Below are 14,929 nucleotides of genomic sequence, written 5' to 3'. Positions count from 1 at the left end.
AGAATCGGAAACAGGCTCCAGGCTCTGAGTTGTTAACACAGAGCCCGATGTGGGGCTGGAACTCAGGGACCGAGAGATCATGACCCGAGCCGAAGTCGGATGCTTAACCTACTAAGCCATACAGGTGCCCCCTTAATTTGGCAGTTTTTAACTTTGTGCTTTATTACTTGTTTATACCTTTCTTTGTATCTCTCTGTACTATGTGTATGTGTGTGTGTTTTCAAACCTTTTGAAAGTAAGTGACAGATACAGTGATACTCTGCTCCTAAATATTTCGCAGGCATCTTGTAAAAATGAATGCATCTTCTGCCTAACCACAGTACTGCTGTAACACCTGAGACACTTAATTGTAATTACTTAATGCTGTCCAATATTCAGACCATATTTACATCTTTCTATAATTATTCCAAAATGTCTTAGATGGTAAATTTTTTGGAACTAGGATCCAGCTGAGGATGATGCGTTGAACTGTCAATGCTGTTCTGGTGGCAGAAAACAGCCACTTTATTGTGCTCACAGAACCTGTGGATCAGGGGTTCCAGACAGGGTACAGGGCAGATGGCCTGCCTCTTCTCCATGTCACTGGTATGGGAAGATTGGACAGCTGGGGTGACCCAAAGGCCAGGGCTGGAACCATCTGGGGGCTCCTCTCCATGGGCCTGGGAGGGAGTGTCACAAAGAGGCATTCAGGTAGCGAGTGGTCCAGCAGGACCACAAGGCAGGCACAAGGCTTCTCATCTCAGAAATCTTTCCATATCACCTCCACCCAGACCCCCCCAAGGCACAGGGAGGGACATAGGTTCATCTGGGAGGGTGAGTGTCCAGGTCACACTACAGAAGGGGATGTGGGATGAGAGATGCCATTGAGGCTGTCTTTGGAAAATATGGTCTGCTTGCTGCAATGTGTCTTTAGTCTTTTTAACCTGGAATAGCTGATTCACCCCCAAGGCTGTCTGTTTGAAGAGATCTGGCAGTTGTCTTGTAGGCCATCCCCCATTCTGGATCTGTCCAGCTGTTTCCTGATAGTGTCATTCAGTCTGCTTCTCTGTCCCTTGTGTATCTTATAAACTGGAAACTAGGCCTAAAGGCATAATCACATCCAGAGTAAGCATATTTAGCACAGACATCCACTTATTTTAAAATTTGATCAGGATATGACTGCTTTTGTCTTCTGCAATAAAACTAAGGTGAATACAAGTTGGAATTAAGGTGATGGCTCAGTCAGTTAAGCATCCAACTCTTGATTTTGGCTCAGGTCATGATCTCATGGTTCATGAATTTGAGCCCCATGTCAGGCTCCATGCTGACAGCACATAGCCTGCCTGGCATTCTCTCTCCCTCTTTCTCTGCCGCTCCCCTGCTCATGCTCTGTTCCCCCACCCCCCAGAATAAATAAACTAACTTTGGGGAAAAGAAAGAATTAAGGAGGTGATGGACACAGACACCAAGAGACAGTGGGCGCCCCACTGTCTCAGTGGGATGCCCTGAGGGGGACATAGTGGCACCTGAGTGGAGTTCTGGTCACAGGCATCTCCTGAGCTTAGTCACAGAGAGCATCAGGCAGTCCCCAAATGAGGAACTGTTGAAGGGGAAAGGTGGGGAGGTACTGTATCTGTCAGAATTTTCAGTGTTAATATATGACAGGCTATGGAAACATCTCACATTCAGGGAGGTTAAAACAGCCTGACAGATAAAGGCGTTGCCTAAGCTGGACCAGAAGGGGTGCTCCAAGGGTCATAACTAGGCCAGTTGACAAGACTAGGATGCAGGTGGTGTGATTCTTGTCCTGAAGCCAGAGCTGCATGGCAGCCATGTGAGAACACGCTCACCTCCTTAGGAAACATGTAACACAGGGTCATGGCTCAGAAAACCATCTCGTGTGTGTGTGTGTGTGTGTGTGTGTGTGTGTGTGTGTGTGTGTACACACATGTGTGCACATACGTGCAGAGAGTACCAGCCAGCCACAAAGCACACGGGGAAATGTTGCCAGCTGGTAAGTCTGGGTGAAGGGCACATGGATGTTCTCTGTAATAGCTTTGCATCTGTTATATGAGTTTGAAATTATTTCCAAAGACTAAATATTAAAAGTAACCAAAAAAATTAGCTGAAGGAAGATTCTGTTTCTGGCTGCTAAAAAAATCAAGGCTGAAGTAATGTAACAGTGCATGTTAACTCTACTGGAATTAGAGTTTAAAAAATCATAAAAACATACCATTATGAAAAAAAATCAACGCTATCCTCAGAGAATAAGATGAATGCCAATATTGAAAAATAACTTTAATTTTCACAATAAAATGTAATAAACACAAGAGATTTCCATACCAGACACAACAACCATGAACTTACGATGTGTTGAAAATACCTCTTTATCCTCAGTTTTGAGGTTTTAAGCACAGGATGAGATAATAGTCTGTTTACAGAGAACAGAAGGAGCAATCATCACGAGAAAAATGTGTAAACTCACTAAGCTTAAATAATCCAAATCAGAACAACATCAAGCAAGGTTCCATCATCTGCTTCTCAAATCTTCAAAAACATAGAAATGAAATGGTTGTTAGCACAGCCCTGGGGAGAGTGGTGTGTGTGCGTTGCCAGTAGTGCTGAAAACAGGTTCAGAGAACCCCACTCTGCCAACACTTGGAGCCACTGACAGTCAGCCTCGAGAATGGACTGCTGTGGAAAAAAAGCAAATAAGCAGAAATGTGATTTATATGAAGATATTCACAACATATAGTTTAAAGTAACTGGCATTTCCACGGGGAGAGACTGTAGGGGCAGTGTTCTAGTTGCTGTTCCAGCTCATGGGGCATTCACTTAGCCACCCAGTGGGCATCTGTTGTGCATCCACCATCTGTTGGGCAGTAGATACTGGATAAAAGCAGAATATACAATTTAATCACCACCTGCACCCTGCTGAAAGATATGTTTAGGTGTTTAATGACAAAAGATCAGATCATGACCTGAGCCTACTTTGAGGAGATTCATATACTTCAAATTTAACAAGGTGTTTTCTTTCAGACTACTTAAAATAATAATTGGACATAACCATGAAAGAAATAAGAAAAATATGGAAGATCTTCAGAGCAGTGGTTTGAATGTTCATGATGTAGCCACCTCTGGCAGTTGAGATATGTCTCATTTCCTCAAGGGAGTAGAGCATGTTTTCGCATCCTTAGTACTGTGGCCATTTGGGGTGGGATCAGTCCTGCGCTGGAGGATGCTGAGTGCCTCCACCATGAGATACCTTAGCCGTCCCCTTCCCAGTTCTGATAACCAGCAGTATCTCCAGACATTGCCAGATGTTCCTTGGGGAACAAAATGGGTCCTGATTGGGAACCACTGGAATGATATGAATTAAGCTCCTGGTTTAAAAAAAAGTAACTTTGGCATCTGTATTTTAACCCGTTATGCTCCAGAGTCAGAAATGCAAGGATGAAGTGTCCCAGCTCAATCACAAGATCCTTCAGCTAGGAGAGGAGGCCTCTGTCCACCAGGCCCAAGACGAGAAGAATCTCATCAACATTCAGCTGTTAACACAGAGACTGGAGGAGGCCGGGCACCAGGAGGAGCTGCAGGTGAGTGGTCTAAAAACATCAGCAACAGCCTTAAAATGCCTGGAGGTAGGCTCACCCCTCAGGTAAAGAGGGGAACTTAACAAGTATGTGCTCTGGAAAATTTGTAGGCTTCAGCAGCCTTGCAAATTCTCAATATCTAAAAAAAAGTAGCAGAAAGGGATTAAATCCTGATGCTAAGAGAATAAATTGGTAGACCTCTTTGGAGGACATTTGGGCAAAATATGTGTCAAGTGCCTCAAGAATGTCAGTATGCTCTGACTTTATAATTCTACTTATGGGAATTTTATCTGAGCATCGTGGGCAGACTTAGCTGGAAGTGTTTTCATTGCTGTGGTATTTATAATAGCAAAACAGAATTGGAATCAGCTTGAATCATCAATAATACTGAATGAGTCAGTAAATTATGGTACAGTCATTAAAAATCATGTTTTCCAACAATATTTAATGTTATGGGGAAATGCTCAAAATATAATAAGGAAAGCATAGCATATAATGCTGTACCAGTGTTATTGATAGAAACACATGTGTGGAAGAAGGGCTGAGATCACAGCACAATGTTGGGATCATGGTGGTTTAAATTTTGTCATTTTTGCTTTTCTATAAATTTCTGAAGTTTCTGCATTAAACATGTATCAGACTGATGGCATGCCTGGGTGGCTCAGTTAGTTAAGTGTCTGACTCTGGATTTTGGCTTAGGTCATGATCTCATAGTTCATGAGATGGAGCCCCCGTTGGGTTCCCATGCTGATAGCATGGGACCTGCTTGGGATATTCTCTCTCTCAATCTCTCTCTCTCTCTCTTCACCTCCCTCCCTCCCCCATCTCCCTCCCCCACTTCCTGCTTGCTCACACACTCTCTCTCTCAAAATAAATAAACTTAAATAAATAAATATGCATCAGACTGCTGAGATGTTCTTGTACTTGTGAAATTATTTTTTTTAAACAGAGTGAGCTAATCCAAAAACTTGAACTTGAACTTGAACACATGAATCAGGAATGTCAGAGCCTGAGACTGTCACAGTCACAGCTGAGAGAGACCCTTGAAGAAAGTCAAAATCAGGTGGGTGTGCATGATGGCCAATGGCTGGGTCTCAGCTGGGAGGAAAGTCAACACAGTTTAGCACTGACAGAGCCTTTTCAGGACTGGTCTGGCCAGAGAGGTTATTGGGCTGCCCTGAGGTTACACAGCTGGTGGGCACTTACCAGGCCTGAGACTGAAGTTGAGCCTAGTCCAGGGTTGGTTGACCCTGAGCAGTCCATGGGCAGAGCTTCTGTTTATGCACAAAAGAAGGAGGCTGACAAGCAGTGCTTTTGGCTGCACCATCTGCAGAACAGAAGAACAAAGGAGAGCTGTGGGTAGCCTCTGAGGAGGGGGCAGTGTCGTCAGATCCAAGGACATGAGGTGGAGTAGTCCCTTGGGTTAGCAAGCTCAGTGTGCCCGTCTTGCCCTCACACAGGCTTATGTGTGCACAGAAGCCCTGAAATTGCATACACATGTGGGTGTCGAACTCCTGCCTCCCACTTTCTCTCCTGCTCCAGCATTTACTAGTGCACCAGGCTCTAAAGGTACAGAGGTAGGAAAGTGGAGAGCTTGCAGTTTGGGACAAGCAGATGTGAGCAGGACAGGCCAAGCAGGGATGTCAGGATGCCCTGACAGCATGGTGTGCAGAGACATGAGAGAGGGGGAGCTGGTTCTTCCTGGGGGAGCAGGATGACAGAATGGCAGGTGTGTGATGGCCTAATGTGGACTCAGATGTGCGTTGCGCTTAGAGGGCTGGGGGCTGTAGATAGAAAAGAGGGGTCATGGGAGAAGCCTCCCAAGCAGTGTGGAAGAGGTTTCTAACTCACTGGCCTGTGGCCCAGGGCCCTCACTTGAGTGTGGCACTGGCATGCCTCCTTCCTCTGAGCAACTTCACAGACTCCCTGACTGGCCCCAGATGCCACAGCTGGACTTGGCTGTGGGGTCCCCCTACATACCCAGGGCTTTATGACGTGCTATTGGGGGCTCATGTGGGCTTTCAGCCATCCTGCTGCAAACAAGCACTCTCCCAGAGGTGCCTCTGAGTATTTGGGGGTTCCCTTCTCTGTTTTTAAGTCTGAAAGGAACCTTGTGAAATTGCCTTGACCAGCTTGAGCCCTTTGAGTCCAGGAGTCAGCATTCAGCCATTGTCATGGGCAGAAGGGACCTTACTTAAGCAGTTCTCCTGTGATGTGAGATGGTTCCCCCTTGTTATTTAGAAGAGGAACCCCCAAAACCACATTGATGGGAGTTCACATGAGGGAAATAAGAGGAGCCTGTGGGTATTTAAGGATCTTCTAGAGGAGCCATGGTAGAGTGGGCGCGGGACCACTCGAGAGGAGCCAGTGTTGTCACTGGCACAGTTGTGGGTGATTTTAAGGAGGAGCGCCCTGGAGGTCAAAGAGAGCAGGTTGGATAGGTATGAGCAGGGGGGCAGCTTGGGTGGGGCCATGAGAGGTCCTGGCAGAGGGACTTTGCACAGCTCATAAGGTGTGGTGCACGGGAGCACAATGCTGTAAGCATCGCATGCCCTTGGGAATGACCATCTTGGTTCTGTGTTGCAGTACGTCAAACCACCCTCAAACTTGGTAGCTTCTAGCACTGTTCATCATTATCCTTCATGGTCTGTGGGCTCGCCAGCGCAGCTGGGCTGTTTTCACTTGAGATCTCAGGGGGCCATTGCAATCAAATGAGGTTAGGGCTAGCATCATCTGAAGGCACAGCTGGATCAGATGTTTGAGAGACCTCAGGTCACAGGGCTGGCATGTGGTGTTGGCTGGTGGCTGGGGGCTTACTGGTGCTCTCAGCTGGAGCACCCACACCTGGCCTCTTGGTGGCATGAGGCTGTCTGAGCATAGCAGTGAAGTTCTGAGAGGATAGGTGACCAAGCACCCTTAGAGGAGCAGATAGAAGCTGCCAGGCTTCTTAAGACTGTGTCAGGGCATTCCAGAACATCACTCCTCTGACATTTTGTTGGTCCAGCTTGGATTCAAAGGGAGGGCACAGAACCCACCTGTCCATCAGGGGAGGACACAGTCCTCACCTCTCAATGCAAGGAGAGCACAGCTCCCATCCCTCAGGGGGCAGGAACAGCAGCCTGTGAGCTCAGGTGGGAGTAGCCGATGGCTGAGGTGGCTCACTGCCATGCCCCTGATCCCAGAACACAATGGCTCTCTTTTCCTGGCATGGGCTGCCCCAGTGGTCTCTGGGGACATCTTTCCCTTGTTAAGTGATAGTTGGGCAGGGGTCTCCAGAGTTGGCCCAGGCTCTAGCCAGTCTCAGTTCTGCAGGGAGGGAGATGAGGAGGGCTTGGGAGGAATTCAGCTGAGACGGTGTTATGGGCTGTTTGCCTTGCTCAGAGAGCCACAGGGTAGGGCCACAGACACAGACCTCACACTGGGCCACACAGTGGCCTCCTCCCAGGAGCTTGCACCAGGCATCTGTGTTCAGAGCAGAGAGATAGCTGTAGCAGTTAGCAGCAAGGGGCATGGGAACAGTGTGTTCTAAGGAAGAGGGCATCAGGGTGTTGGGGAGTGCTGTCAGAGAGCAGGAACAGCTTTGGAGTGGGTGGGCATTCTGACATGGAGTCACAAGGGCCTGGGCTGGGGCTCAACTTCCATCTGGGGTGTCTGCAGGATGACTGAAGCATGAAAGTCGGGAGGGGGCTACATTTGTGGGGGGTGTGTTTTAGAACTGGTTCTCCTCTCTCCCTTCTCTGTCCCTCTTTCTCAAGGTTCCCAGACCCAGTTCCAGCGTGCAATTATCAGACACCAACAGGGTGTCTGAGAATTCAACTCCATTCTTATACTATCTGCCTGGAGACAGCATCAGACCCCACAGGTTAAGGGTTAAGGGTGTAGTCCTACAACACTACTCCCTACCCCCATCTCAGAAGCCAGTCATACCCCCAGGCTATTAGCTGTGTTTCTGACCAGCCAGCTACAGATTGGATGTTTCAACCTCCTCCTCCTGAGGTTTGACTAATTTGCTAGAGTGGCTCACAGAACTCAGGGAAACACTTAACATTTAGCAGTTCATTAAAGGATATGTTAAAGGAAACAAATCAATAGCCAGAGGAAGAGATACATAGGGTGAGGTCCCAAATATCTGTCCTCAGGGAGCTTGAGCCCCAGCCTGGGGGCGCATGGAAGTGTTCCTCCTCAAGCATAGAAGCTCTCCAAAACAGGGACCAAACAGCTGGCTCTTGGGTTTTTATGGAGGTTTCATTATATAGTCATGACTAAGTCATTGGCCACTGGCTGACTCAACCTTCAGCCCCTCTCCCCTCCTGGGAGGTTGGGGGATAGGACTGAAAATTCCAATCCTTGATCACGTGGTTGACCCTTCTGGCAGCCAGCCCCTCCCCTTGGGTGCACTTCAAAAATCACCTTCATTAATAATGAGACATCTATTTCACGTCTGTGGCTCTGAAGCATTTTTAGAATCTGTGGATGAAGACCAGATATCTCTGAAAAATATATTTTGGTCATCTGATTTTAGAAGTCATTATATTTCACTCCTCCAAAAGAGCATAGTAGCTGTCCTGGAAACTGTGTGCAGGTGTGTTTCTCTGGGATGACTCCTGTCCTAAGAACAGCCACACATGATGGTGATGACATGGCCCCCTAAGACAGCCCCTCAGAGATGCATGGGGATACAACGACCTGAGGCCTAAAGCCTCATTGTTGCCCTTGAGTAGCCATAGCTGGCATCCTCCCTGTCTCTAATCACATGGTCACCTCAGACCTATCCTAAGTGTGACTCTTGATGGAGGTACCTCCCTCTCCCATCTATGGGGCCTCAGAGGTGTGTGAGGGCTGACATACCAAGTTCTTGTAGGGTGCCAAGGAAATTCTGTATATTCTTGGTGAAGCCTCTAGAATCAAAGTGATTTAAATGGTGTTTAATAAAAGGATTGGCCAAGTTACCCACAACTCCAGTGAAATCTTGCCATCCACTGTGGTTGGGGAGCCAGGGGCTGGGGTAGTTCTGCACCTGCTGCCAGGGTCCCTTTGGCCTTCATCATATGCTCCATTGCTCTCTGTGGCCCTGGTCTCAGCTGCCTAAGGAGTATGGCTCTCTGCCTAAAGGAAAATCACCATGCAAGGCCTGCATGGATTATAATTGTTAAACAGACTCCATGAAGTTTGCTGAAATGTAAACTGGACAGAGTATGGCATGATTCTCCCATGGGTGCAGTAGGAAACCTCAGTGTCACCACTTTGAGGCTACAGACCTGAGTCTTCTTGACTCTCTCTGTGTAGAAACTCTGGCTAAACCAGAGCTTGGCTGTCAGAGTACAAATGAATAGGTTCTTTATGAACCTTACATGTAGCTGCAGATGCATGGACCAAGGAATAAGGATGCCTTGTGTGCCCTTCCATTTGTAGGGTATCTGTAAGCATGGAGTTTTGCATGTCTAGTAATGACCCCATAGCTCTCAGCAATCACACCAGCACTATCATGGCCTTCTCCCCGGTGCAGCTGCATGGAGCCAACCTGAGGCTAAGGCTGGCACAGTCCCAGCACTCGGAGGAGGTCCACCAGCTGCAGGAGCAGATGCAGTGGCTGGTGCCTCAGGACCACATGACCGAGCTGCAGCAGCTACTGGAAGAGGAGCGGCAGGCCACTCAGCAGCTCCGTGATGAGTGCATTCTCCAGAAGGAGAAGGGGAGGCGGCTGGAAACACAGTGGGTGAGTGGAGACAAGGGCCCTGAGGCCCAGCTGATGGTGCCAGGGGTGGCGAGATTGGATCACTGATCACTCAGCCAAAAACTGCCATCCCAATTCGTAGAAGTCTGGTTATACCACAGCTGCAGGCCCCTGATTTTCACTGTGAACAATGTGGGATTCTAACAGGGGCCAAAGATGGATCAGGGAGGGGTGGCAAACCTCTTGGAGAAGGCATCTCCCACCCCCTCAGAATGATAAGCCAGCTGACCCAAAAGGCCTCTTCAACATGGGGGCAACAGGTCCACCCAGACAGGTTGTCTTTGAGGGCTGCACATGTCTGTGGTAGGCCACATGGCTAAATGTTAGGGACCACACACTCAAAACTGCTTACAGGGCCAGAAATGTGGTGATACAGAGGCCATGAGGGAAGCTGTGGGTGGTGGTCCCACCCATGTAGTCCTGTGGAATCACAGGCCCTGTGTGCCAATTCTCCTGATTTCAAAGGAAAGCCAGAAACTAGATTTTTACAGAAACATTCCCAGTTTCCAAATGATGCATCTAATTTAAAAAGAATCTGAAACCATTTTGCAGACTGAAAAAAATCTACCCACAGGCACACAAAGACTGCAGAAGTTATTTATTTGGGTGCACACTGATCTAGGTAGGGGAGATACAGAAACAGACACACATGGCAAAAGCCTGTGCCCTCATGGAGCCTATATTCTGGTGTAGTGGGGAGACAAATGAAAACATGAGTCATGAGGATAGCATGTCAGATGGTGATGAGTTGATGAGTGTTCTGGAGCGGGATGGTGGCCAGAGAAGGCCTCACTAACGTGTTACTTGAGCCAAGATGTGCTGGAGTTGAGAGAACAAGCCATTCACTTATCTGGAGAGAGTGCTACAAGTAGCAGGAGCAGTATATGCAAAGGCCCTGAGGTGGTAATGGCCTTATTTAAGGATAGCAAGGATGAGAGGGAAGCAAGAGGAAGATGGTGGGACAAAAGGCCAGTGAGGTGGTGGCACACACTTGGGGACCCTGGCTGTGCATCAGGCACTGCATTAGGCATCTAGAGACATAGAAACAGAGTTGTTGCCTTAAAGAGCAGGATACTGTGGCTCAGGGCATGGACTGCAGAGATTGGGATCCAGGCTTCACCATCTCCTAGCTGAGTGACTTTGGCCAGTTACTTAACTTCTCTGCTTCAGCTTCCTCATCTGTAAAAGTTGGGTGCCAGTGGTTCCCACTAAAAGCATCAGTGTGAGGCATCAGAATTGGCACTTTTAAAATGCTTGAATAGTTTGGCATGTGTGTACCCTACTTAAGTGTTTAATTTAAAAGGCTGGGTGGGGGGGCACCTGGGTGGCTCCGTCAGTTAAGCGTCTGACTTCAGCTCAGGTCATGATCTCATGGTTTGTGAGTTTGAGCCCTGCATCAGGCTCTGTACTGACAGCTCAGCCTGGAGCCTGCTTCAAATCCTGTTTCTCCCTCAGCCTCTGTCCTTCACCCATTCACATTCTGTCTCTCTCTCTCTGAAAAATAAACATTAAAAAATAATAATAAAAAAAATAAAAGGCTGAGAAAACACCTACCTCCTGAAATGCCACAGTGTAGTTCATTGGGAAATGTCGGGGTGGGAGGGTGTGGAGATAGGAGCCTGAGGACAAGAGGGTGCTTCCATGAGGAAGAAATTGGAGCAAGACTCAAAAGGTCGGTAAGATTTGATGTTTGTGAAGCATAAATCCTAATGAAGAATAACCTATCCGCATTGTGCAAAAATGTTAAGCAGGAAATAACTTCACCCGTGATAGAATATTGACAAAACAGAAATTTAATCAGAAATCCTTTAAAAATACTCAGTAACACATTTGGGGAAACTCACTTTGGAGTAATTTATGATTAAATGCCCAGGAAAACAGTCTGCTAATTCTTGAACTACAAAGAGCAGTGTCAGCTTTGTGACCTGTGGCAGAACATTGTGTGTCTGTTACTCTGTGCAGATGAAAGGCTCTCCCTTTGCTCTCAGATATGTACATTTTAGCTAATTTCCACTCTGAAGTAAATAAGCCTGAGATGATTCTTTTAGAAATGTAAATTATTCGTCTGTAACCTTTTGTGACAGGAAGAACATGAAAAGGAGCTGAAAGACAGTGAGGAGCGGGTGGAAGAGGTGGGAAGGGCTCTGAAGAACGTGGACATGCTCCTCCAAGAGAAAGTAGCTGAGCTGAAAGAGCAGGTCAGTGATGGATGTCTGTCATTGCCACATGCACTTTCTGAACTTTCTCCTTCCATGGGTGTTCAAGTAGCTAATTCAGGGAGAGACTGTCCTCACAGAACACAGAGAGCCCCCATGTTCATTTGGAACCACTGAACCTAGGGCTCCATCTAAACTTTGAGAAACTGAATGTACAAATTTTTTTCAGAAGATTAACAGCTAAAATCAATCAATAGAAAAATTGATTTTTTAAAATATATTCCCTACACTGTATTTGTATATTGTGTTTGTTTTGGGAATTGTTTTAAGGTACATTTGAGAGGTGTTCACATAATCTCAGAAAGGATGTTCATTTATTCATTTATTCAGTCACTGGGCAGATACTTACTGAGCACCTGTCATGTATCATGGCATTCATTGTTCTAGGAAGACTCTAAGATGGGCCCTCCTGGGCCTTACGTTCTGGCAGTGGAGACAATAACAAGATATATGACCTCAGGTGATGAGAAATGCTCACTCTCAAGAAGAGATGGATGGCACGTGGTGGGGATGGTTGGGGACCACTCTGAAGAGATGGCATGGGAGCAGACACCAATGACAGCCATGGAAGTCTGGTTATGACCCCCCCCCTTCCCCCCCCCAGTGGAGGCCAAGTTGGCTTTTTGGAAGAGAGGTGCTCATGTGGTGGGACTGTCCTATGCAGTGTTGGGCTGAATGCCTGTAGCACCTCCAGTCAATAGGAGTGTCATAAAAGGGCACCCATGTGTTTCCCTGTGTGCTAGGGGACATGCTAGACCCCGAGCAGGAGGGGCATCCAAGCAGAGGAGCAGTTCAGGTATATGTCCTTAGATGGGACCAAGTGGAGTACATCAGCAGACTGCCAGGGAGGTGGCTGTAGCTGCTATGAGCTGATGGGTGGGTGCGGGTGGGCAGGACCCCCTCAACGTTAGGAGTTTGGATTTTATTTTACTTTTTTTTTAATGTTTATTCTTAGAGAGAGAGAGAGATACATAGAATGAGTGGGGGAGGGGCAGAGAGAGAGGGAGACACAGAATCCTTAGTAGGCTCCAGGCTTTGAGCTATCAGCACAGAGCCTGACACAGGGCTGAAACACACGAACCATGAGATCATGACCTGAGCTGAAGTTGGATGCTTAACCGACGAAGCCACCCAGGTGCCCTGGGATTTTATTTCTGATGGCAGTTAGAAGCCATCTGAAGATTTTAAGCAAGAGCATGATATGATCTATATTTTTAAATCACTCTGGGGGAAAAGAAAATATTTGGGCTTCAATAGGCTGCAAAGACCAAAAAAAAGAAGGCCATAGCTGTTCTGCTTGATGAAAGCCCACAGTTGAATTCAGCCAGCAAGGTCAATCAGTAAGAACTGGTGGCTGGGCAGCCAGCATGGAGGGTGCTGGGAGGGGGAGGCAAGGCTAGAACGAAGCAGGAGACAGAGAAAAGGCTCAGCCAAACACCAGCTACTCCAGAATAGTTCTGTTCAGAGCTAGAAGAAATTAAGTATGAGAGTGCAGAAATATTTTCATTATAGTAGTCAAGTCTGTTTAGAGGGCTCCTGAACTGAGCCCAAACAGGATGAAATGTCCAGGCCACCTCTTGTTCCCTGGGAGGTGGGAGGTCCCATTGGGAGTCACACCTCCCTCCCTGACCATGCTCCTGGCTTTGCAGCTCCCTCTCTGCCATCCACTGACTCTCCAAGTGTTACAGACACTTGGCGACCCCCCTTGCCCTACGGTAGTTCTCTTACACAAAGCCACAGTTTGCTTCCTCTTGCCTGGCAGATCCTCAGTCTTGGTTAAATCCTGTTGCTCCTGCACACCTGCCCCTCTGCGGTGAGGTCCTGTCCACAGCCCTACACCCACCCCACCCCACCCCACCTCAGAACTAGCTTATGCTCTAGCCAAGTGAACCAGCCACCTGTGACCATGCATGTGCCACACCGCCCAGACCCTCCCTTCTCCCAGGCCCTCACTGCCACCTGAATCCAAAGGTAAAGGAGCCCTGGCCCTGCCTCTGCCCCTTTTTACCAAAGTACCTGCAGAGGGTTATCTGGACACCCTCACCTGCCTTCCCGTGTGTTCACTCATGTCGCTGGCTGAAGTCCAAAATGTTGGTGTTGTGGTGGATGCCCCCACAGTGTCTGCAAGTGAACCCGCCAGCTCAGCCTCAGAAGGGATGCAGAACCCAGCCTCTTCTCACTCCCACTCTCATCCTCTGTGCCCTACAGTGTCCTTGTTTCCTCCTGGGCTATGTTCTCAGTGCACGAGTGGCAGCAGTGCTTTCCCAACATGGTTGAGGTGCTGGCCCTTCTACTCGGAGCCCTCCAGGCCTCTCACAGCCCTAAGAGTACCAGGCAGAGTTCCTACAGAGGCCTCCAAGGCTCTGCAGGATCTAGTTGCCCCCAGCCCTCGGTGGCACCCCGCCAGCGTGTCAGCTGTAACTTCCTTTCAGTGGGCTTCTCACTGCCATGCCCCCCCAGCCCCAGGTCTCTGGCCATTCCAGCCATCCCCAGCCTGGCCAGGCTCTGAACCTTTGCACCTGCTCCTCCCTTTGCCTGGAATGTTCACATCCAGACAGGCTCAGTGCTCCTTGCCCTGCTTTGTTCAGAACTCTGTTCAAATGTCAACGGACAGAGAAGCTTTCCCTATTCACCCCAACCGAAATAGGAACTCCCTCAGCTATCTGTCGCCTCCTGGTGAAACCAGTAACCTGAGTGTTAATAGGACTAGTAAGTGCAGCTGTAACTTTTCACCAAGATCTTTTTTGTTTGCCTGTAAACATCCCTGACTCTTCTCCTTGGGGGAGGCAGGTTAGAGTCCAGCCCTCCCATCTCCATCTCCTCCTTTGGCTATCTCTCCTTGACACATAACTCCATGCTGAGTGATTGTGTTTGCTGTACATCAGGCAGGCAGACTTGAGTTCGGTTATGTGGGGTTTTCTCTTAGCACTTGTCATGCCTCCACACCATGTATTTGTTTCTGGCATGTCCACTTCCATCAGAATATGTGCTCTTGAGAGCAAGATCATTGCGCAGTATGTCTGGCAGTACTTGTTGAATGAATGAATGTAGTATTGACTTTTGAAGCCCAAGGCTAGGACCCCGGTTGGCATTGTATCTTGAACAAGGACTCATAACTAGAGTGGCCTTGTGTCCCCATCGCCATGGCTATCGTGTGTGGTGACCAGCCCATGCACTTGGGGTTCCCAGGGTGGATGTAGTGTCAGAGTGTGTCCTGTGAGACATGGTGGCCCTGCAGAGCACACTGGTAAGAACCAGAATGACATGTTTTACGTTATGTTGAGTAGTCCTTTTTAAAGACTGGTGATTTTAGGGCAGCTGGATGGCTCAGTCGGTTAAGCATCCAACATCAGCTCAGGTCATGATCTAGCAGTTCACGAGTTCAAGCCCTGCATCAGGCTCTGTGC

General features: G+C 48.1%; 1 protein-coding gene across 10 annotated transcripts in view; it reads left to right on the top strand.

Moving 5' to 3' along the window:
* The window catches only part of NINL (ninein like), a 174,583-nt gene that overhangs the window by 158,308 nt on the left and 1,346 nt on the right, over nucleotides 1-14,929 (top strand). For 7 of the 10 annotated variants that reach the window (XM_045053960.1, XM_023251527.2, XM_045053958.1 and 4 more), the window contains 4 exons: nucleotides 3,417-3,575; nucleotides 4,522-4,635; nucleotides 9,079-9,288; nucleotides 11,391-11,504. In XM_045053960.1, the coding sequence (XP_044909895.1) occupies nucleotides 3,417-3,575; nucleotides 4,522-4,635; nucleotides 9,079-9,288; nucleotides 11,391-11,504 (597 nt within the window). Of the gene's footprint in view, nucleotides 1-3,416; nucleotides 3,576-4,521; nucleotides 4,636-8,984; nucleotides 9,289-11,390; nucleotides 11,505-14,929 lie in introns of those variants that run through there. The other 3 variants (XM_045053959.1, XM_045053961.1, XR_006595425.1) reach the window with 3 other exon arrangements.

The sequence above is a fragment of the Felis catus genome, chromosome A3 (genome assembly GCF_018350175.1).
Source record: "Felis catus isolate Fca126 chromosome A3, F.catus_Fca126_mat1.0, whole genome shotgun sequence".
Lineage (NCBI taxonomy): Eukaryota > Metazoa > Chordata > Mammalia > Carnivora > Felidae > Felis > Felis catus.
The sequence above is the reverse complement of the archived record's forward strand: the minus strand, read 5'-3'. Positions and strand labels throughout refer to the sequence as shown.